Genomic DNA, 22,966 nt, shown 5'->3' on the forward strand with positions numbered 1-22,966 from the left:
TGTTATTGATTTTACCTTTAGAAGAAACACGTTCTGTTTTCAATGAGAATTTTCCAATGAGCACATTGTATAAATATACTACATATATATATATACAGTATGTGTAGCTATGTATATTATGTAAATTAAGAAAGACTGTAGCTAACTGTTACCAGACATTTAGCCTGATTGCTATGCTTTATAACTTAACTGTATTTCAGTTCTACATTGCTCTCGCCTTAAAGCTAACAAAGTTATCAGCAATAGTTAAGAAATATCTTCAGCTGCACTTTCTGTTCTTCACCTCGAGAGGGAGAGTGAGAGCGAGAGAGGGAAGGAGAGGGAGTGGGATAGGGGTATCTGAAGTACTTCTGGATTATATATAGAAGCACGCTTGAGCCTTAAACTGCGCTTTAAGATGTTTACCGTTCCGTATATGCAAACAAAGAAAATAAAAAAGAAAAGAAAATAAACAAAAGTATGCTGCTCCTTAATCATAACTAAATCTGTGGATATAGTACGTAATCATGTACATATAGCCGCACTCAAGAGTTTCCAATTCCAATTAACTTCAAAGCTCTTATGCTTTTTGTAAATGACCATTGAACTATATTTAGAGAACAACAACAACCAAAATGGATTACAATAACAAAGCAAATAAGAAATTGAAAAAAGCAAATACAAACACACTTGCATATATACACAAACACACACACACACACACACTAACACACTCACGCAGATGAACAAATATTGAAATAAAGCGAAGTTTACACAAAAAGTAAGCAAATGTCTTGAAGTGTTTGAAATCTCTTTGTTTTTATTTATTTTATTTTTATTTATTTTTATTTTTTTGATTGTTTGTTCAACTTCATTTAAGTAATTTATACTCTGGGAGGTCATCATTTACATCATCTTATCTGGGACAAAAAATGCATACATATACATATATGAAGGGGGGACAACCATGTGGCTGGGCTCCATGGGATGCCCAGTTCGCGTTAGCATTGATTAATCGTAATATGTAAAAAGCTTAGCTTAAACTTAAACGCACTTAACGAAAATGAGTGTAGCCGAGCCTAGAGCGCTACACTCGCCAAAGTATTTGCTGTCGAATCCGTAGCTAAACTTAACTTAAACCGTACACATATCATATCATATAATGTGAAGTGGGAATGCATTCCAAATCAAAACAAATCCAAACTGAACAAAATTCGTACGTCTGCCAAATGCAAATGCAACGTGTTAGGTAATTACATTCTGCTTATCAGATATATATGCACATATATACATATATATATGTATATATACTTATATTCCATATTTATATTTTATAGAATCTGTTTAGTTGTAGCTGCTATTTGGTGTCAACATCTCAATTATGGGGTCTGTGTACGCTCACTCGCCCACTAATAAACACTAATACATCATCATCATCATCATCATTATCATTATCATTATCATCGTCGTCAATTTTCATAAAATATTCTAGTCACATTTGCCTTGAGCCCCACCCAAGGGGGTGGGTTGTTGTTGTTGTTGTTGTCCATCTCACATGGACATTTCGGGCATTTTGTTGTGCTTCAAATTGATCTGCACACTTTGGGAGAACATCTTGATGATGCCGTAGTTATCGTTGGTGTATACCCTTAGAAAACTAGGCACATTCTTGTTCAGAAGCTCGTGACAAAATTGCGGATACTTTCGAAACGCTGGCTGCTTATCATCCCACATGGACAAGATGTCGCAGTCATCGCTGAAAACATTGAAACACACATATTAGCGCACGTATTCGAGTCAATTAGATGGTCAGACTTACTGCACTTCGTTGGTGCACTCGTGTAGCGATATGATCAAGTATTGTATTTTCAGCTGTGTATACTGATTGTAGATATCAGACGACTGCTGGCGACTGTACACCGAGTAGACGTGCTCCGTCCGCTCACTGTGAAGTAGTTGAGAGTTGGCATAAGAGCTTGAATTGACAAACACTCGAAGCAGGTCAACAACAATAAGAGACTTACGCCATTTGACGCATTTCGAGGTGTGCATGATTGACGATCGGCCGTCTGGTTGTCAAGTGCACGGTGCCAATTATCTCGATGGGTCCGGCGAAGACGGCATCGCGTTCCGTATTCAATTTGATCCACTCGAGCATGCCCTCCAGGTCATCCGTTGGCTGGTTGTAGCGTGTGGGAAAGTACTCCTCGCGTATATTCTACAAATGAATTCACTGAAGTCAATAAATATATAAACGAGAGAGAGAGAGAGAGAGAGAGAGAGAGATTGTCAGCTAACCACCATGCCGGGATCGAACATGCTGAGCAGGAAGACGGCCAGCGAGACGGACCAGAAGACGTTGCGCTGACGATGATACCAGATCTTGGAACAGACCGTCGGCGCTATCACACAGCCCTGCGTGAAGCTGAGAAAGAAGAGCTTGCGCACGGCCAGGCCGACCAGCGTGAAGATTAGCATCTGGATGAAGCTGTACAAGTAATGCAAGTTCAATATCTGAGTGTTGATTGTGGGCACGACAGAGTCGCGACGCGCTGCCGGACGGCGTCTTCCGTTGGCTGGCTCTTTGGGCTCCTTGGCTTTGGACGGTAATGTTTCCTCAGGTTCACTTGTTGTCGCTGTCGGCGGCACTCCAGTTTCAGTTTCAGTGTCAGTTTTAGTTTCACTTTCTGTTTCAGTTTTAGTTTTAGTTTCAGGTTCTATTTGGGTTTTAGTTTCTGAATCTGTTTCCGTTTCTGTCTTTGCTTGGGCGGGAGTTTCAGCGGTCGCCGGCTCTCTGGCATTCGATTCGCTGGCCTGTTCGCGCTCCTTGCGTTGCTTGTCACTGTTGCGATGTATCTGCGCCTTGAGCCGCTTGATGTCCTGCATGAAGTCATCACGCTCCGGTGGCTGCTCTTGCTGCATTTTGGCCTTTTCCCGCTTGTAGCGCTCGTAGTCGTGGTCGCAGCTCTCGAGCATGGCGAAGCATTGCTGGAGCTGCTGTTCGGTTTGCTTGTTGGACATATCGCTCATGGATACGTGGTGCTCCTCGAGGAAGTCCTCCAGCACATAGTTGCGAGCGCGCTCCCGTTGCTCCTGATTGGCCTTTGTGATGATGTTGCTCTTGCGCCACTTGCGGAAGAATGTGGCTAGCATGACGACGCCGTACATGCAGTAGGGCTTCACGATCAGCGTCTTGACCAACTGCCACAGCTCCGACAAGGCGACGCGCTCATAGAGCGGATTGCAGGCAGACAGATTGGTCACAAAGCTCACCTTCGTCTGCAGCACCCAGTATGCCCACATGTCGCAGTAGTGCACGTAGGTGTTCTCCTGCCAATTGAGCAGCCCCGACCTGTTCAGCATGTCCACAAGTTTGCCCTGCATGCTGTTCGCGAACAGCGGCGCCAGCAGCAGAAACTTCAACGAAAAGTAATCGCCTTGCTGCCCATTGCTAGATGGACGGCGGTTGCGAAATTGCCGGAAGAGCGTAATCATGAACATGCTGAGGGCCAGGCTCAGTTGCCAGGTGAAGAGCAACTGCGTGTTGCCGTGTGAGATCAGAAAGGCCAGGGCGTTGCCCAGCAGATGCGAGAGCGAATAGTCCAGGGCGAAGGTCAGCCCCACAGGTATCGAGCAAATATTCCACGAGGACATCACTATTAATATCTGTGTGGTGAATATATAGTTGGAGAACGGCCACGAGAGCAGGGCACAGGCCGTAAACACAGACATCGAGCCGACCTAGGCGAAGTGCAGTCACACAGCATTAATTGCGATCGATCACTGAATAATCTGGATGCTTACCATAAAGACGCGTGAGGTGTGCTTCTGCCGGTGCAGCAGCCGGCTGATGCAAATGCACAAATAAAACATTTGCAGGAATATAAAGGGAAATGCAAAATTTTCACGTGCCAGTGGCCGTTCATAGATTTTGCCAGCAAAGCTGTGGAACATCAAATATGAGATGACGCCATAGATGCCACCAAAGACATTCTCGCTGAGCAGCGTCCCGTACAAGTAGAGCACTAGCAGTGTGAGGCCGCCCATTAGCCAAACGAACTCCAGGTAGAACTCCATGGGCTGCAGGCTGGGATTGAAGCCGGCGCGCACAATATGGAAGATGTAGCTGCAATATACCAAAGGCAGATCGAAAATTTCATCAGTCAAGCCTCATGTGGTCAATCCCCATCAAATCATGCTATAGGTTGCCTTCTTCTTAATCTCTGTTAGTAAGCGATGTTGTTGGCATTCTTTTTCTTATTTGTTTTACGCTCGTATCAATTGTTTAATTAGAAAACGAAACTTCTATTCAAACAATGACTCACATTCCCAGACATAAATATTTATAAAATTGTGCATGCTATAAGGGCGTGGACATCGATCGGATGCGAGTGCACTTGTTATATTAAGTTACTTACGCTGTAACCAGCTCGGGAAGCACATAGAAACGCTGGAGCACATTGACGCTGTGCGGATACTCAATGTCTGTGACATTCTTCAGCTGGTCGTAGCCATGCCAGAAGTCTGGGCCATCGGCTAGCTTCTTGTAGAATGTGTAGTAGAGGGCATCTTCGCGGCGCAGCAGCGATTCGCGCTCCAATTGATTGAGATGCCGTATGTTGGTGCGCGCCTCGAAGATAACGCGCACATGGTGCACATACAGAAAAAAGAAACCCGAGCCTAATGGCTGCGTATTATCTCTGAAGCGGCCGGCGATTTTCAACAAAATCTACTTACCAATTAGCGCGTGTGATAAAATTACGTACAAATTGGGCTCGCGCATATTTCTGTCGTTTGTGTTGCGTCTCTCTCGTTAGTTCGATTGTTTATTCATAATTTGTGCTTGCGTCTATTTGATTAAATTAGCAGAATTCCCCTTGCTATGGCTGCAGCTTTTACCCGTAAACAAAAAAGTATTTACCACAGCTGATATTTTCGTTGCCATAAAGATGAATCAGCTGACACCATCGAATTTCACCAGCTGTGCTATCGATGTGCTGAAGTGTAGTATTTTTATATCGAATATAACGGATTTACAATTCTATACGATTGCATATTATTGAAATTGTTATCCATTACTGCAATTAATTATATATGGTCTTAATATAAATTGTCTAGCTTTATTTGATAAATAGTGCAGTATACCGCAAATTTAACGCACCTACTATCGACATCGTTTTTATCGATTATAGGGTGCACGATGATTGTGGGTGTTTGGTATTTTGCGAGAAATGTTTTGTTTTCAAATTGCAGTCACACTGCGGCTTCTTTACATTTCTGCACTTGAAGGCGCATTTTAGTTTTTTAAATAATTTTAATCAAAAGTGAGTTGTCTTTGCAGTCCGCTGACCATGGAGCGTTATTTGGTGAGCTCTTTGGTGGGCCAGGGCTCATTTGGCTGTGTGTACAAGGCCCAGCGGCGAGCCGACGACAAAGTGGTGGCCATCAAAGTCATATCCAAGGTGGGTTTTTATCATAAAATTCCGTCAAAGGCGAGGCGAGTGCAGCAGCTGAATACTAATTAGCAATTTCTTTGCAGCGAGGTCGCTCCAATCGTGAGCTGAAGAATCTGCGGCGGGAATGCGACATCCAGGCACGCCTCAAGCATCCCCATGTCATAGAAATGGTTGAGTCTTTCGAGTCCAAATTCGACTTGTTTGTGGTCACCGAATTTGCGCTCATGGATTTGCATCGATATTTGTCTTTCAATGGTGCCATGCCCGAGGATCATGCACAGCGTGTTGTCTGCCATCTGGTGTCCGCGCTCTATTATCTGCACTCGAATCGCATACTGCATCGAGACTTGAAGCCGCAGAATGTGCTTCTGGACAAGAATATGCACGCCAAGCTCTGTGACTTTGGCCTGGCACGCAATATGACGATGGGCACCCATGTCCTCACCTCCATAAAGGGCACACCACTCTACATGGCACCGGAGCTGCTTGCCGAGCAGCCATACGACCATCAGGCCGATATTTGGTCATTGGGCTGCATCGCATACGAGAGTATGTCCGGACAGCCGCCGTTCTGTGCAACCTCCATACTGCATCTTGTTAAGCTCATCAAGTACGAGGATGTCAAATGGCCCAGTACGCTAAGCAGCGAGTGCCGCTCTTTCCTCCAGGGCTTGCTCGAGAAGGATCCGGGGATGCGCATCTCATGGACGCAGTTGCTCTGCCATCCATTTGTCGAGGGCAAGCTGTACATACCCGAGGTGCAAGCAGCACAGACTTCGCCCTTTATAAACCCCCAACTGGCCAAAGACACCAAATTCTTGCAGCAATCTCGGTGTGTAGTCAATTGAAAGTAACGTAAACCCCGCTAATCCTTCAATTTTATATAGACACAATGGCGTGGATTTGGGTGAAGTATTAGCAGCTCTTAAGTTGAGCGACATGGTCAACGAAAACTTGAGCACCTCCCGGGATAGCATCAATGCCATTGCGCCGAGCGACATTGAGCAATTGGAAACGGATGTTGAGGACAATGCGCACCGGGTAATCGTGCCATTCGCGGACGTTTCCTATCGAGCCTTGCCCAGCAACACAGCAGCCGTTGCGGCTGGTGCCATGCCACTGGTCAATTCGCAGACCTGCTTTGTCAGTGGCAACTCAAACATGATACTCAATCATATGAATGACAACTTTGCCATCGAAACGCCGGCCGCCAGCGCAACGAAATCGATGAAGTCCAAGCTGAAGATGGCGCTCAATATTAAGCAGTCGCGCAGCAAGGACTTGGAAAAGCGCAAGCTCAGTCAAAATTTGGACAACTTTTCGCTGCGGCTGGGACAGAGCATCGATGCAGAGGCGCAGCGTAAAACGACTGAGATGCTCACGCAGCAGACGCAAGCGCAAGTGCAGGCGCAGCAGCTGAATGAGAAGAAGGTGCAGCAGCTAAAGCAATCGATGCATTCGAACAACGATGAGAAATTGAGCAGCGAGTTAGTGAATCAATGCGGATCTGAGGTCCATTCATTTTCAAGAAATCTCTCCTTGTTTCAGGAATTCACCTCCTTGTCTATTGCCCGGCTGGGATAGCTGCGACGAATCTCAGAGCCCACCCATTGAGAACGACGAGTGGCTGGCGTTCTTGAATCGCTCGATACAGGAGCTGCTCGACGGCGAATTTGATTCGCTGAAGCAGCACAATCTAGTCAGCATCATTGTGGCACCGCTGCGCAACTCGAAGGCCATACCCAAAGTGCTGCTGAGCGTTGCCCAGCTGCTGTCGCTGCCCTTTGTGCTGGCCGACCAGCATCTGGTGGCGGAGGCCATCAAGGGCGTCTACATTGATGTGAAGCTGGTGCCCAATTTGATGTACGCTTGCAAGCTGCTCCTCTCGCAGCGTCAGCTAACCGACTCGGCTGCCTCGCTGCCCGGCGCCACGGGCGTTTCGCTAAGCCGCACGCTACGCAGTGTCTCCGACCTGACAGCGGAGGAGATGAACACCGCCTGCAGCTTGTACGAGCTGGTCTGCCACCTGGTCCATCTGCAGCAGCAATTTCTCAGCCAGTTCTGCGACGCAGTGGCCATACTCGCTGTCAACGACATGTTCATTAGCTTCCTAACTCACGGTAAGCCAGTGGCAGGAGTGGACGACAGCGATCCAATTCTAACCATTCCTTTGTCGTTGCAGATTTCAAAGACAGCAGCGCGGTACGTTTGGCCAGCTGCATGCTGGCCCTGTTCTGTTGCGTTCTGCGCGAGCTGCCCGAGAACGCCGAGCTGGTCGAGAAGATTGTATTCGATTCGCGCCTGCAGCTGGTGCCGCTCTTGCAGAGTGAGCATCAGTTGCTGCGGCAGCGCGCCTGCCAGATGCTGTTGCTCTTGGCACGCTTCAGTCTGCGCGGCGTGCAGTGCATTTGGAGTGGCGAGCTGAAGAGCGCCCTGCAGGCGCTGGCCGAGCAGCAAACCTGTCAATCCCTGCGACTGGAGGCCGCCCAAACGCTAGAGGAGCTCAGCCAGTTCAGCTTCTTCGTTGCCCAGGCAACTGCATAGTTTTTTTTATTACTCAAATTACTTGTATTTGCTCAATAAATCGTAATCCATGTCTAGCCAAACAGACCCTGCAGATTGCCTTGAAAATAGTCGAGCAGCTCGTCCAGATAGCTCCCAAAGGCATCGAGGCCCAGCAGATCGCTGCTGTTGCAGTCCTGTTCATACATTTCGTTCAGCTTGGAGATGTCCTTCTCGGACAGGCCGCGTCGTTGGCCCAGCGAGGCGTACGGATCCTAGTTAAAATAAATACAAGTTATTATTAAAATTTATATATTATTTCATTCGATTTTGTTTTCCTCACTTTATACTCATATATACATATATCTAATCTTTCGTTCTAAAAGTTTATTTAATTTGATTTTGTTCCCTTGCTTTGTAGTCATATACATATACCTCTATAAGTTTATTAGCTTTATATGTAGACATCCATTTACATATCTGATACCGATAATAAAACTTACATTATCTTTAATTTTCTCTCTCTTCTAATTCCAAATGCTAAAGAAAAGCATTTTATCCTAATTATATTTATAATTATCTATAATTATAATATTGATATTTATTCTTGTTATTCGAACACCTCCAATCGCCTTAAGGGTTCCTTAGAATACGTGAGAATTGCATAGGAGAGAATTGGGTTGTAACATAGCTATTTTTCATTTCTTTTTCAGGGATTTAGATCTTTTGACTATACTAAGAAAACATTTGTAGCTTTAACTAAGAATCTTTCTTAACCTTCTTTCCATTTTCTTTGTTTTCCCTTTTCATACTTACTATGTATTTCTTTCAGTTCTCTCTCACTCTATATGTCGCTATCATATCTCTCTCACCGTAATTCGTTCTCACTATATCTTACTATCTCTCTCTCTTTCTCTCTCTCTTTCTCTTTTCTCAATCTGTCGTCATTTCACTCTGTTTCTCATCTCCCTTACTCTCTCTCTACCCCAAATACTCCCTCTATCTCTCTCTCTATTGTCTACTCCTCTCACCCATTCGCTAGCTCTACTACTCCCCTCACTCATCCTCTCTCTTGTCTACTCCCTTACTCTCTCTCTACCTCAATTACTCCCTCTATCTTTCTCTTGTCTACTCCTCTCACCCATTCTTTATCTCTCAATTACTCCCTCTATCTCTCTCTCTCTCTTGTCTACTCCCCTCACGCATCCTCTCCCTCTTGTCTACTCCCCTCACTCATCCTCTCTTTCTTTCGCCTTTTGCCTCCCTTACTCTCTCTCTACCTCAATAAGTCCCTCTTTCGTCTACTCCTTCTCACCCATTCTCTCTCTCTCTATATATTATATGTAAATTATTGAGTCTACAGATGCTGGATGAAATTGAGCTTTGCTAAAGCTGCAGCATTTTGGATTAGAGACTTGAACTAGAAATCATTTACCAGCGGCTCAATCGTGGGCTTTCCATTCTTGCTGAACGCCAGGGAGCTGTAGTGCATGACGCTCTGATAGTCGTACTCGACGCCAAAGTTGGTGATGTGCGTGCGGGCGTACTTATTGAAGTTGTGGGCGTGCCCATCCAAGATGTTCTCCCAGTTGATCTTCACATACTCGTCGCGCTCGGTGGCGCTCTGCTGGTGGTAGAAGCCCAAAGCGTGCAGCAGCTCGTGAACGATCACGCCGTGAGTGACACATTTGGGCGTATTGAGATTGAGTATTTGGCCGCCCTGCCGCCGGCCGACGCTCGACCAGCAGCCGGAGTAGTTGCCCTTGATGAGCAGCCAGTGCTTGTCGCCCTTCTCGTATGGCCGAAAGCGAATGCAGGTGCGATCGTGATACTCCTTGAACGCCTTCAGTATGACCATTGTCTGGTTGGCCGCTGTCCCAAAGCACCTTTCAAACTTCAGTTATCGCATTGGATGTGCATTTCTTTGGCTACTCACTGAAGTCCTCGGCGTCTATGTAGAACGGCACGCCGGCATCCGGCCACGTCTGTCGCTCGTTCAGCAGCCCGTTGCGCAGCAGCTCGCGATGCAGCATGATGTCGCCCTCGAAGAGGCCGCTGTGCTCCCAGATGTTCGTCTCGCTGTTCTCCGACCAGAAGTCAAAGGCGGCACCTGCAGCAACAACAACAAATAACTGCCATATAGACCACATCGACGACCTGGCCCCCGTGCGTACATACTGTTGTGCCGGCGCAGCATCTGCATGTTGGCGCCCCAGCGTGGCGGCGGCGGCACAGCCGGCTTGAAGCGTCCCATGGCCGTGGCCAGGCCAAGGCCCACGGCCAGCCAGTGAACGATGAGCGCGCGTCTCGGCATTGTTTGGCCAAAAGAAACACCTTCCCGATCGTGTCAACGCTTTTATATATTTGCCCAAAGCGCCCAGACGGCCGTGCGGCTCTGGGCTGGCGACAAAGCGACAATTGAAAGTAATTGAGCTCGGGCAATTGGTCGGGGCCCAACGTCGCTAACACCATCGCCCACGCTGCTCGAATCATGCATAACGGATTTATGCTGCCCTTCGCATGGGCGGGCATCCACACACTAACATTCAGTTTGATACGCCGAAATTGTATAGGAAATCGATGAGTGAGCTGGATTTCCCTTCGATTTGTCAGCTAATAGGGTTGATATGATAAGAATTTTTAACTTTAATCAAACAAGAAAGAGAAACTCTACCTGTCGTATTCATAGGATTTTATTTGTATTTGAAAAATGATTAAAATGTCTTAAATTTTGGTTTATTACTTGAGTTGAACAAGAGCTGAATGTCAGCTGAATATGATTTAAATATGAATTGAATATGAGCTTAACAGGAGCGGAGAATGATATGAATATCAACTGAATATGATTCTAATAGGAGCTGAATCTGAATGAATTTAGTTAAAGCTGTATATGAGCTGAATTTGAGCAGAATATCAGCTGAATATCAGATGCTGAATATGAGCTGAGTTTGATCTGCATCTGAGCTAAACAGGAAATTAAAATGAGTTGAATATGCGCTTCATTGGAACTGAATCTGAGCTGAGTCTGAGTTTAATTTGATTTTAATATGAGCTCAATTAGAGCTGCATAGATCAGCTTATATCAGCTTAATATCAAATGAATTTTTACTTCAAGTTCAATGAGCTCAATATGCGCTAAATTTGAGCTGAGTCTAACCTACAGTTGAGCTGAATATGCGGCTTAGCGAGAATAACATCTATCTGGGGTTCTTATTCGAATATTGGATAGTCAAAATATACAATACACAAATAGTAAAACTAATAATATTTTGCAAAATTTTAATGTAGTAAAATATTTATAAAAGCAATTATAAAGAACTCGAATACAATTATTTTGTAAGAATATATTCAACTGGATAGGCATCTATCTCTATCTATAAGGGTATTTGGTGTATAGAAGCGGATAGATATAAATAATAAATACATCCATGTATATTAGCTTATTTATCAGATTTACTAGTAAATATCTCATCAGCCTAGCTTCCCTTAGCTATTCCCGCTCTGAAAGCTCTTCAATTTTCGATTGCGATAGAGCATTAAAATGGCTAAGCAAAGCATATAGTTATTTCTTCATTTTCTTTTGACTTTGTCTTTGTCTTTGTTTGTAATTGGCGTTGTGCTCTCTCTTTCAGCGCGTATTTAAATTCCCTTGTCTTTTACGGCTTTTGATTTCATATTTAACTGGGATATTGGGTTATCAGCGGCAACAGGGCGCGCATATGAAAATAGCACAGTCACCGAGCGCCGGCGATGCTAGTGATGGGCGCATGTCGTGACACGCAGCAAAGTCATAAATCTATACCTACGAGATATATATGGTATATACAATATCTATGGTATATATATGATATGATTATATATTAGTGAAGACGTGCGTGCTCATCATCGCATGCAAGCACTACTTATGCCGTCACAGTCACGAGCCCATCTCTTTGCCGCCAGAACATGCATGCAGCCATCATACGAGTTGTATGTCATTTGGAAAGTTGCATGCAACATATATGTATGCATGCGTGTGTATCCAAAGTGCATGCCTTCATATGTTTGTCAAGAAGTTATTTTTAAGTTATTAAATTCACGATTCGTTCAAGTCATTTAGGGACTTTACAAAGTGAAGTTGGCTGCGTCAAAGAAATTAACATTACTTTTGAGTAATTCTGCATAACTTTTAGTAAAATTAGTAAATATGAGCAATAGGTATAATAATATAACATAATATAACACATTGTCATAAGGATGTACCCATAGTGCCTATCCTACTCTATAGCTCCTATAGGGTATCGAGCGAAGCCTTATCAGACATTTAGTCGGTGCATCGAACAATTTGAAGTCTTCAGATAGTCGCAGTGGCAACTCTGAATTTAAAAGCGCTCACGTCGAGAGGTGACGTCGTGAAAGCCTAATCAACGATCGCGCAGCGACAGTGAATGGGCGATCGAAAAGTTCTTTGAACCTGTACCTGTACCTGTACCTGTATCTGTATCTGTATCTGTATCTGTATCTGTATCTGTATCTGTATCTGTATCTGTATCTGTATCTGTATCTGTATCTGTATCTGTATCTGTATCTGTATCTGTATCTGTATCTGTATCTGTATCTGTATCTGTATCTGTATCTGTATCTGTATCTGTATCTGTATCTGTATCTGTATCTGTATCTGTATCTGTATCTGTATCTGTATCTGTATCTGTATCTGTATCTGTATCTGTATCTGTATCTGTATCTGTATCTGTATCTGTATCTGTATCTGTATCTGTATCTGTATCTGTATCTGTATCTGTATCTGTATCTGTATCTGTATCTTTATCTTTATCTGTATCTGTATCTGTATCTGTATCTGTATCTGTATCTGTATCTGTATCTGTATCTGTATCTGTATCTGTATCTGTATCTGTATCTGTATCTGTATCTGTATCTGTATCTGTATCTGTATCTGTATCTGTATCTGTATCTGTATCTGTATCTGTATCTGTATCTGTATCTGTATCTGTATCTGTATCTGTATCTGTATCTGTATCTGTATCTGTATCTGTATCTGTATCTGTATCTGTATCTGTATCTGTATCTGTATCTGTATCTGTATCTGTATCTGTATCTGTATCTGTATCTGTATCTGTATCTGTATCTGTATCTGTATCTGTATCTGTATCTGTATCTGTATCTGTATCTGTATCTGTATCTGTATCTGTATCTGTATCTGTATCTGTATCTGTATCTGTATCTGTATCTGTATCTGTATCTGTATCTGTATCTGTATCTGTATCTGTATCTGTATCTGTATCTGTATCTGTATCTGTATCTGTATCTGTATCTGTATCTGCTAGATGACGATTGATTGCCGCTCGGCTGATTGCTGCAGGTGTCAGCGAGAGGCAAAGCCAAAGCTGAACTTGATTGCCGCCGGAATGGTTTTGGTCTTGGTCTTGGTAGCGGTCTCGGCTGCGGTTGGCTACCTTCTTCGATTGAGCAATCACTGCAAGTGGCCGTCCAAGCGATTGTGGCAAAAGTGAGCACTTACCACAAACAAGTTCTCCCTTTCTCTGACCCAGACCCGCACGGCACTCTCTCAGCAGTAGGTCAGTGTAGACGAAACCAAAATATGTAGGTCGCCAAAGTACGGTCATGCGGCCATAGCTGGGACCGATGACCGTACCCATCGCCGTTGGCCACTCAACGCCCACCAGTTGGCGCACTGACCCCAACCGCAACGGTACATTGACCCCAACAGCTGGCATCGAACCTGCAGTTTCAGGTGTTACAGGCCGCAGCTACCGCACATTTTCCTCAATTGACTCACCGCTCACCGATCGCCGATCGCAGCTCTCAACTCTCTTCTCTCCGCTCTTCAGATCGAATAATTATAAATTTCTATTCAATGAAAATAGTTTTGATATTCAGTTTCTGATAGAGTTTCTTCTTACTTGAGGTAATGCCCCTTTTACATTGAAGTAAAAGCTTCTTTTCTTCACTTTTTATTATAGTCTGGGCTGAATTGAAAAGGCCTTTTTTGTGTGTAGAAGACAGAGGATGGGGTGACCAAGATCATTAAAGTACTTGTAAATATATTTATGATTAGATCAATGGGACTGTTTCAATTTAGCCATGTCCGTCTGTCAGTCTGCCTGTCCTTATGATCGGGCTTGTAGACTATCTAAGCTAGCAACTTTTGAATAGAAATTTTGGTATACGGTATGCACTAGAAGTTTCTCTATTTCTTTTCTATATATCTAATAATTTTTAGGGTTTCAAATTATAGTCATAGGCACGAATGCTGGAATTTTAGATCAGAGTAATTAATGTTTATTTGATTTCATATACCCATGCCAATTTCGTATATTAAATAGAAGAGACTTGTGTATTTCCTATATTCATTATCGGATATCAAAATGAAACTCTCTCAATCTAAGCATGAACATAAGAAACTTAGAATAATAGAAGAATTTCTGTAGGCTTTGTCTTTGCTTGGTAGAGCCTATTCATTGTCATTTCCTAGAAGATCCCAAGCTGGGATTGATCAGCTTCCCTTAGTTCCTTAATTGTTCTTAGTCTCTATCGTGTCTCTTTCTTTTTAATAAGACCTATGCGATTTCCTTAATTAGTTAATATAGTTTTTTCATTACTCACTTAGTTTTTATCATCATGTGTAAATGATCCTTAACTAAGCTTGCTCTGCTCCGCTTACTCTTACTTCTAGCTACGAGCCCTTCTCCGCAATTCTCATAGCTTCAATTAGCACTCCATATACTTGATGAGCACTTTTCCTCATGGCTTACGGTTCAGGCACATTTTACTGCAGTGACTGACAATTTTCATTCTAAAATTCGAACGCTTTGTTCACTTGATCGGCGGATAATTGACTTTCGTGCTGGCATCGCGAGTGCTTGCCACACATTTCTGCATGGCATTTGGCGTATGGCTGCACTTTCACTGGAGCACCGCTAGAAAAATCAAATTGCACCGAAATCTAAGCCAAAACACTGCTAGATATTGAGAACATTTTGGTCATGGCAACTGGAATGGCACGAGCAGCGGATGCAGACATAGACCTGTGCTGCTGCTGCTGCTGCAGCACCGCCAACAGCAGCACCAAATACATTTGACGTACTATCTGAGATGTACTTGATCTTTGTCGAAAACTTGACACACTTTTTTTCGGTCAACAGCTGGCGGCAACGACTTCCAGCTACAATAACAACAACAAAAACAACAACAGGTAGCAGTGGCAGCAGCAACCACAGCTCCATCTCCAGCTTTTAGTCTTACCTCCAGTCAAGCGGCTCGGAAAATTCGAGGGAAATCGCTGCTGCTGCCGTTGCCATTGCCTTTGCATTTTCCCCTCCCTCGCCGACAACAGCGCTCAAATGCAATTTTCAATTGAGAAAGTTTCGCAGCCAAAGATTGCAAATTTAAGACAAGCCGCAGTCTCAGTCTTGGCAAGAGAATGCCCAACCTGCGGCAAAAAGATCTCTACCAAAAAGATCTGCATTGCATTGCCAAGAGGCGCTAAGAACAAAACCAGGCGCATATATTTGGCTTGAGATTTATGTGAGGGAAATGCTTGGGGAATGTATATATATGCATATCTGTATAAAATATATAGGTATATACTATGTATATGAACTATTATTATTATAAATTAAGAACAATTACGAATCATATATTATTATGAAATGTTGAACCAGAAAATGCATTGGAAATTTCTTAGAATGTTAAAGATTGATATATGAGCTTAAGTTATTGGTTGTCTATACTTATATCTATATCAATACTTAATACTAGATTGAATAATTCACATTGAAATAGACTTAATACTATATATACCTCATATTCGTATAGACTGCCACAGCAGGCCGACTATGAAGCTTTCCTGTTAATCTTAGAATTTTTAGAGTTGGAAAATACATATATTGGTAGAATAATTAATATCCATGCTTACATCAGTATATCGTATCAGAATCCGATTGGGATTGTAATAATGAATGCTTGAATGAATTTAAATATGAAAATATTCTTATCTGTTAAGTAGATATGACAACTAAAACTTTCAAGTATTCATGACTAAAACAAAAAAAAAAAAACAAAAAAATAAAAATGTTCGAAAAATGCATTTTATTATATTTCTTCCTAACATTACCTAAAATTACCTAATTAGGACAGCACTAACTTTTTTTTTATCATTAATATTATTATTTGGCTTAGTGGATGGGCAGGAAGCAGTCTTCTTCCCAGCTGACTGCGATGTCTCAATAAACCATCACTGTATCTGTTACTATATTTATTTATTTATTCCTCGACTGTGTGAAGATTCAGGCCCCATTTACTGCCTTCATAAAAGATATTCTCTAGCCTCTGACATTTCATTTATCCCAAATATGTTGATATACATATATTATTTACTTGTATCCATAACTGATATCGACACATAAGTCAATTGAAAATGAAGAGTGAAAAGCCACAAGATATTTTCAGGCAATGCGTAAATCAATTCAGTTTGGATAATTCGCACTGTTTTTGTTTTTTTTTTTTTTTTTTAGCAAAGATGAGACCAGAAATAATGCAATGAACCAAAAGTTGTCGGCTTATTAACGTTTTTGTATGGTTACTGGCTTAGATTTCTCCACTTCCTTTTAGCGGCGACAGCACCAGCACCAGCAGCAGCAGCAGCAGCGGCAACAACAACAACAACATTAATAACAGCAACAACAATGCGCATCGCTGGCTGACACAAAACTGTCATCAACATATCAGCGACCGCTGAAGCCTCACAGCGAATGTCAAGTGTAACAACAGCAGCAACTGCAACTGCAGCAGCAGCAACAACAATTGCAGCAGCAACTGCAGCAATGGCAAATTTAATCACTGCAACAGCAGCAACAACAACAATAAAATAAAAATAAAAAATAAAAAAATAATATAATAATGTTGCTGTTGCCAGTTTTTGTCAACAACATGTTGCCGCTGCTGCTGTTGCTGTTGTTGTTGCTGCATCATTATAATTGACCAGAAATGTGTGCGACAGCATTTTAACATGAATTTCACCCGGGCGGAAAGTCAATTGTTGAAAGGCGCCACATTTCACTGTTACGACACCAAATGCAAAGCGCAGCAGCAGCGGCAGCAGCGGCAGCAGCAACACGAGCAACATGAGCAACATTTGCTTAAATGAAATCAACAGCAACGCCACAAATCCTAAAGCGAAAACCAGTTGAGGCAGTTTCCTTCCGGAATCAATTATTTTTCACTTTGCAGTTGCTGTTTTTGTTGTTTCACGTTCATGGTCACAAATTGTTCGCAAAAATGAGCAAGTGCAACAAAGCACATGCAACAGTTGCCACACCAGCAAAACAGCAGTCAGTGTGTCAGTAGTGGATGTTGCAGCCGCAACGTCGTCGCCGTCGTCGTCGTCGTCGTTGTCCATGACTGACTGACTCAACTATTTGCAATCATCTTGTTGTTATTATTGTTGTTGTTTGTTTGTTGCTAGTTGTGCCACTAGCAACTGTTGTTGTTGCTCATGCTTGCCTATTTTTGTTGTTGTTGCTTCACTTTGTTTTTGTTTTTCGTGCATTTTTCGGATACACAGTTGCAGTTTTTTGTTGCTTCTGCTGCTGTTGCTGCTGTTGCTGCTGCTGCTGTTGCTGTTGCTGCTGCTTCCCATTTTGTTGCTTTAGCGACATTTGGCCGTTCGCTGCTCGTCTCGGCAGGTAGACTTTTTCCAAGAAATTTCTATCGTCATTTGAACATTATTTTAATTGGGGAAATTCATTTATTTAGTTTTTATTTTAGTTTTATTTTCGCAGCTGCTGCCGCTGCTGCTGCTGCTGCTGCTCTACGCATTTGGCGAAAGTATGCTGCGGCTCTGGCTGCCCCTTTGTGGCACAGCAACTGGCCGTGTGTGTGCCACGAAATGCGTTCAACAAAATTCGAGAAAATTCAACTACCCCAGTGGCATATATTTAGATGGATATAGACATATCGATATAGACATACACATGTATACAGATCCATAAAGTAAACTGTTCGAGCAAAGTTATATAGAGCAATTCATATTAAATTCATTCACTTTTGCAAGAGTTTCTCATAAACGGATTATGAGTATATACCAAACGTATATAACACATATATAAAATTATATATTTAAAATTCATTCAGAGATTTTGAAAAAAAAAAAAAAAAATATATAATAATAATAAAAAACCAAAAAAATTGTACTGTAACAGTAGAAATTTGTAAAACTTAAATTAAAAAAAAAAAAAATTAACAATATATTCAAATGTAATAAATTAAAAAAAGAAATTTGGAAAATAATGCTAAAATAAAATTCCAATAAAAAATTATATTTGGTACCAAAAAGTGGTAAAAAATTACAAAACAAAACGTAGAATTATGGTCAAATAATAAAATAAAATAAGATCTTAATATTTTTCACCAAAAAGTGGTACAAAATTAAAAAAAAAAAAAAAGAATAAATAAAATAATCAAAATATATATCTTAAAAACAAAAATTGTAAATATAAAAAAAGACAAAAAAAATATAAAAAGTAAATAATAAATAAAATACGATTGCAATATAATACTAAAATAAGTAGAATACAAATTTATTATTTTCACAGATAAAAATTGAAAAAAATTAAAAAAATTTTAAATATTAAGAAATTCTAAACAATTTTAATTTTAAATAAAAATCTAAAAAAAAAACAAGAAATATATACAAAATAATTGTTAAAAACACAATAATAATAATAATAACACAAAAAAATGATCAATTTAAATTTTAAAAGTACTAATTCTTTTCTCAAAAAAAAAAAAAAAAAACTTAAAATCTTTAAGAAAGTTTGAAATATTTTTAAAATTTTTTATTTTTAATTACAAATTATTAAAAAACTCTGTTGGAAAAATATGAAAATTATTAAAGGAAATACATAGAATAAATAAAAATGAATCTATAAATTCCATTCAAATGAAATTACATTGAATTATTTGAATTCTAATTGAATTCAAACAAGTGATTTTTCTTTTCTGAATAGTTTTCCATTTTCTCTTTGGCAATGCAGCAAGTGCAGTAATTACGCTTAATATGATAGGAAAATTCTGATAAATTTCCGGAATTTTCACTGTCATGGGAAGCAAATACGAAAGACTTAGGCAACGAACTTGCTAGAAAACTTGCAACAATTTGCAAGCAGAGCGAAAGTTATCTTACACTTGATTGATTACCAACTTTCTACTCCTACGGATATTATAATATCTGCAATTTCGAATGATTCTGAGCGACAACACAGTCAAAGCGAACTAGCGCCAGAGCCGACGAGACTGGTGGAAAGGCAGGGAGAGAGGAGAAGAGAGGCTAAGAGTGGCTGGGGTGGCTAGAGCTAGGCATGGACATGGCTATTAAAGCTGCTGATATATTGCAGAGCGAAAGCAGAACATTTGAATTTCTATGTTAAATGAAGGCAGCAGCAGCAGCAGCAGCCACAGCAAGAGCAACAGCAACAGCAACAGCAACAACTTGATGCCCGCCCCTCTTGCCCGCTTACGAAATGTTAATGAACTTTGCATGCATAAATTACAACAACAACTTAACTGCAACATCCGCCTTGAGCTGTGACTGCTGTTGCTGCTGCTGCTGTTGCTGCTGTTGTGGCTGCTGTTGCACTCTCCATTAGTTTTGCATATGGCAAAGTTTTCTTTTTTGTTTTTTGTTTTTTTTTTATTGCTGCTGTGCCAAATCTGCGAATGTAGGACACGAGGGGCGCTCGTTGACATTGAAGCGGATGTGGCTTTGCCTGCTGCTTCCTCTTGCCTCTTACTTAACCAGCATGCTGCTGCTGGCGCTGCTACTGTTGTTGCTGTCGCTGTCCCACTTTTGTGCCCATCTTTGAGGCATTTTGGCGATTTGGCTAGCGTCGCGCATACGACGCGTGGGCCTCGCGACCTGCGATCAGCTGTTCGTGCCTTGGCAAGCGCGCACTCTTCGCCTGCTCTTTAACAGCAGTCCCAACCGTTTCCTCTCTCTCTATCTCACTCTTTGGTCTCCCTCTCCCACGCTCTCTCTCTCTCTCTATCTGTGTGTGGCTCTCTGGAGCTGCGCTGAGCACTTTTCGTCTGTTTTGTCTCAAACATGTTCGAGCTGGTTGCAGCTGCTGCTCTTATCACTTGCGATTAGCTGCCACATCAGACGTTGGCCATTCGCCAGCGCGTCGTCACGTCGTGGAGACGTGTGCGCCGCAACCGCAGCAATTGCAGTTGCGGCCAGCTTACAAAATGTATGCCAAATGCCAAATCAAGGCAGCAACATTTGGCCAGGACACGAGCCTCTGTCTGTTGCTGTTGTTGCCGCAGCAGCAGCAACAATTAACAAAATTCATTGAGCTGCTGCTGCTGCTGCTGCTGCGCCGCCTAGTCGCTCGTCGTTGCTGCTGTTGTTGTTGCTGCTGCTGCTGTTGCGGTTGCGGTTGCGAGTTCAATGACATTTCACCTACTTGTATTCAAATTTGAATAAAAAATGTAATACAACAACAAAATGCTGCCGCTATTGCTGCCGCTGCGACTGCCGCTGCCTCTGCTGCTGCTGTGTGGCACGTGTTGCCAGCATTTAGATTCTATTTAGTACTTTTACTTTCTGGACTTTTTCTTTGTTTCCCCCTGTCACAAAAATCCTGCACTTGCATGTCTTAAAGATATATGTATTTAATAATAAGAAAAAAAAAAAAAATTGAAAAACTTTCTAAAGTATGAAAAAAGATGTTAAAATTAAACAAAAACTCCGACTGCTTGTAAATTGTTGTTGCTGTTTGTGAGCAGAATCTGCAGCAGCAAAAAGAAATTTTACGGCCTATTTGAGCCGTTGCTGCTGTTGCTGTTGCTGCTGCTGCTGCCTTTGAGGGCCCGTCTACGATTCTGGGCTGTCATTTAAAGTCAAATGATGATGATGATGACAATGGCGATGGCGATACGCCTTGCCAGAGTGCCAGAGCGCCAGAGAGTGTTGCTTCTTAGGTTTTTTGGAGTTGCTTTTGAGGGCAATTAAAAAGTTGTCGAGCCGCGTCGCGTCGCTGGCGCTGGCTGTTGTTCTGTCCGTTTGTCCGTTTGTCCATTTGTCTGTTTGCTGTCGGTTGTCGGTTGTCGGTTGTCTGTTGTCGTTTGTCCGTTGTCTGTTTGCTTGTTGTATTACAGTTGTTTGGCCAAATTTACCGTTGTCTTCTTGGCCAGCGCCAACTTTTGACTCATTTGTAATTTGTAAAGGCCTATGGCGCGGGCTTTCTTCAGCAACGATCTCTACATAACAATTGTTGCCGCTCTATGTACACTGCCCCACAGCAACAGAGCTGGGCGTGTCATTTCATCAGCAAACATTTGTATGGACGCATTTAGTTTTAATTTTTAGCATGTGCTCGAATAGAAATTGAATTTAGGGCCTGGCACACACTTTACACAAGATTTGAATTTCATTTAAGTGTTGAGGAAATTTTTTTTTTTTGTTTTTTTTTTTTTTTTAGCCGAAGAAGAAGTTGTGCGTGTGGCTAAAAGCTTGACCTACCTTTAGCATTCGTGGAAGCATCAACTTTTGCACAATCCATAGCAGTTTGAGATCAAGATCTGACATACAAATGTTTTCCTTATCACATTCACCCATTCCTGATCGGATTCAAGGAAAAAGCTGTTAACTTAACTGTTAACTTCAATCTGAGACTATCGCAGCGGACAAATTTCTATAGCTCGCAGTTGTTTCAAGATATTATCATTATCGGGCAACTCCAAAGCTGAATTCAAATTCTTTTTATCATAGTCAGTTGCTGAAGTCAGTGCTGAAGAGCTTTCATTATAGAGGTAATGGAAGCTACAATGCATCTCTCGCCTCTGGAATGGAATATTAGAATAAAGTTCATGTTTCTTACACAGTATAGAGATATCTATGTTTGTATAAATAATATGAGCTGGATTGTAGCATATGGAGTGAAGTCTGAAGCAAATGAATGGAGTTGAGTATTAAAAAGTTTATTTTGAGTACGGTCAGAGAATGGGAGAGAAGAGAGATGACGGAGGAGATATATGTCGAGAGACGAAGAGATGGAGAGATAGAGAGAGATAGATAGATAGAGATAGACATAGAGAGAGAGAGAGAGAGAAACAGAGAGAGAGAGAGAGGAAGGGCTAAGAGAGAGGTCGAAGGAGATATATGTAAATAGAGAGACAAAGAGAGACAGATATGGATGCCGGATAGATAGAGAGAGTACGAGAGAGAGCGAAAGAGATAAAGGCAGAGGGAGAGAGTGAAAGAGAAGAAGAAAGAGAGATGGAGTGCGACAGTGAGAGATAAGGAGTGTGAGTAGAGAGAGAGAGAGAGTGAGAGAGAGAGATAGATGGAGAGAGAATTGAATAAAGAAATAAGAGAGAGATGACAGAGAAATAGAGTTAGATAGATAGAAAGATATATAGATAGATAAATAGATAAATAGATAGATAGATAGATATATAGATGGATAGATAGATGATAGATAGATAGATATATAGATAGATAGATGGATAGATAGATAGATAGATGATAGATAGATAGATAGATAGACAGTTAGATAAATAGATAGATAGATAGATAGATAGATAGATAGATAGATAGATGATAGATAGATAGATAGATAGATAGATAGATAGATAGATAGATAGATAGATAGATAGATGATAGATAGATAGATAGATAGATAGATAGATAGATAGATAGATAGATAGATAGATAGATAGATAGATAGATAGATAGATAGATAGATAGATAGATAGATAGATAGATAGATAGATAGATGGATAGATAGATAGATAGATAGATAGATAGATAGATAGATAGATAGATAGATAGATAGATAGATAGATAGATAGATAGATAGATAGATAGATAGATAGATAGATAGATAGATAGATAGATAGATAGATAGATAGATAGATAGATGGATAGATAGATAGATAGATAGATGATAGATAGATAGATAGATGATAGATAGACAGATAGATAGACAGAAAGACAGACACCGAGAGAG

At 41.5% G+C, this 22,966-nt stretch overlaps 3 protein-coding genes across 4 annotated transcripts; 1 reads left to right on the top strand and 2 right to left on the bottom strand.

Annotated features, from left to right (window-relative positions):
• Positions 1–808: 808 nt before the first annotated feature.
• LOC6586094 (C-mannosyltransferase dpy-19 homolog) lies at positions 809–4,923 on the bottom strand. The gene is made up of 7 exons (XM_002011681.4): positions 4,717–4,923; positions 4,398–4,659; positions 3,784–4,105; positions 2,278–3,720; positions 2,004–2,197; positions 1,799–1,924; positions 809–1,735 (listed from the first exon to the last, which is right to left on the bottom strand). The coding sequence occupies exons 1-7, from the start codon at positions 4,760–4,762 to the stop codon at positions 1,531–1,533; spliced, it is 2,598 nt and encodes an 865-aa protein (XP_002011717.2). The 5' UTR covers positions 4,763–4,923; the 3' UTR covers positions 809–1,530.
• A 292-nt stretch (positions 4,924–5,215) lies between these two features.
• On the top strand, positions 5,216–8,041 carry LOC6586095 (serine/threonine-protein kinase fused). The gene is made up of 5 exons (XM_002011682.4): positions 5,216–5,441; positions 5,519–6,267; positions 6,323–6,922; positions 6,984–7,555; positions 7,618–8,041. The coding sequence occupies exons 1-5, from the start codon at positions 5,331–5,333 to the stop codon at positions 7,977–7,979; spliced, it is 2,394 nt and encodes a 797-aa protein (XP_002011718.1). The 5' UTR covers positions 5,216–5,330; the 3' UTR covers positions 7,980–8,041.
• LOC6586096 (zinc metalloproteinase nas-14) lies at positions 7,947–10,569 on the bottom strand. 2 transcript variants are annotated; one of them, XM_044008412.1, is made up of 4 exons: positions 10,112–10,569; positions 9,874–10,047; positions 9,373–9,809; positions 7,947–8,212 (listed from the first exon to the last, which is right to left on the bottom strand). In XM_044008412.1, the coding sequence occupies exons 1-4, from the start codon at positions 10,467–10,469 to the stop codon at positions 8,033–8,035; spliced, it is 1,149 nt and encodes a 382-aa protein (XP_043864347.1). In that variant the 5' UTR covers positions 10,470–10,569; the 3' UTR covers positions 7,947–8,032. The 2 variants fall into 2 exon arrangements, with proteins under 2 accessions (XP_043864347.1, XP_032588987.1); XM_032733096.2 differs by having other exon boundaries at positions 10,116–10,566.
• Between the last annotated feature and the right edge of the window lie 12,397 nt (positions 10,570–22,966).

This window comes from Drosophila mojavensis, unplaced genomic scaffold (assembly GCF_018153725.1).
Source record: "Drosophila mojavensis isolate 15081-1352.22 unplaced genomic scaffold, ASM1815372v1 contig_136, whole genome shotgun sequence".
NCBI lineage: Eukaryota > Metazoa > Arthropoda > Insecta > Diptera > Drosophilidae > Drosophila > Drosophila mojavensis.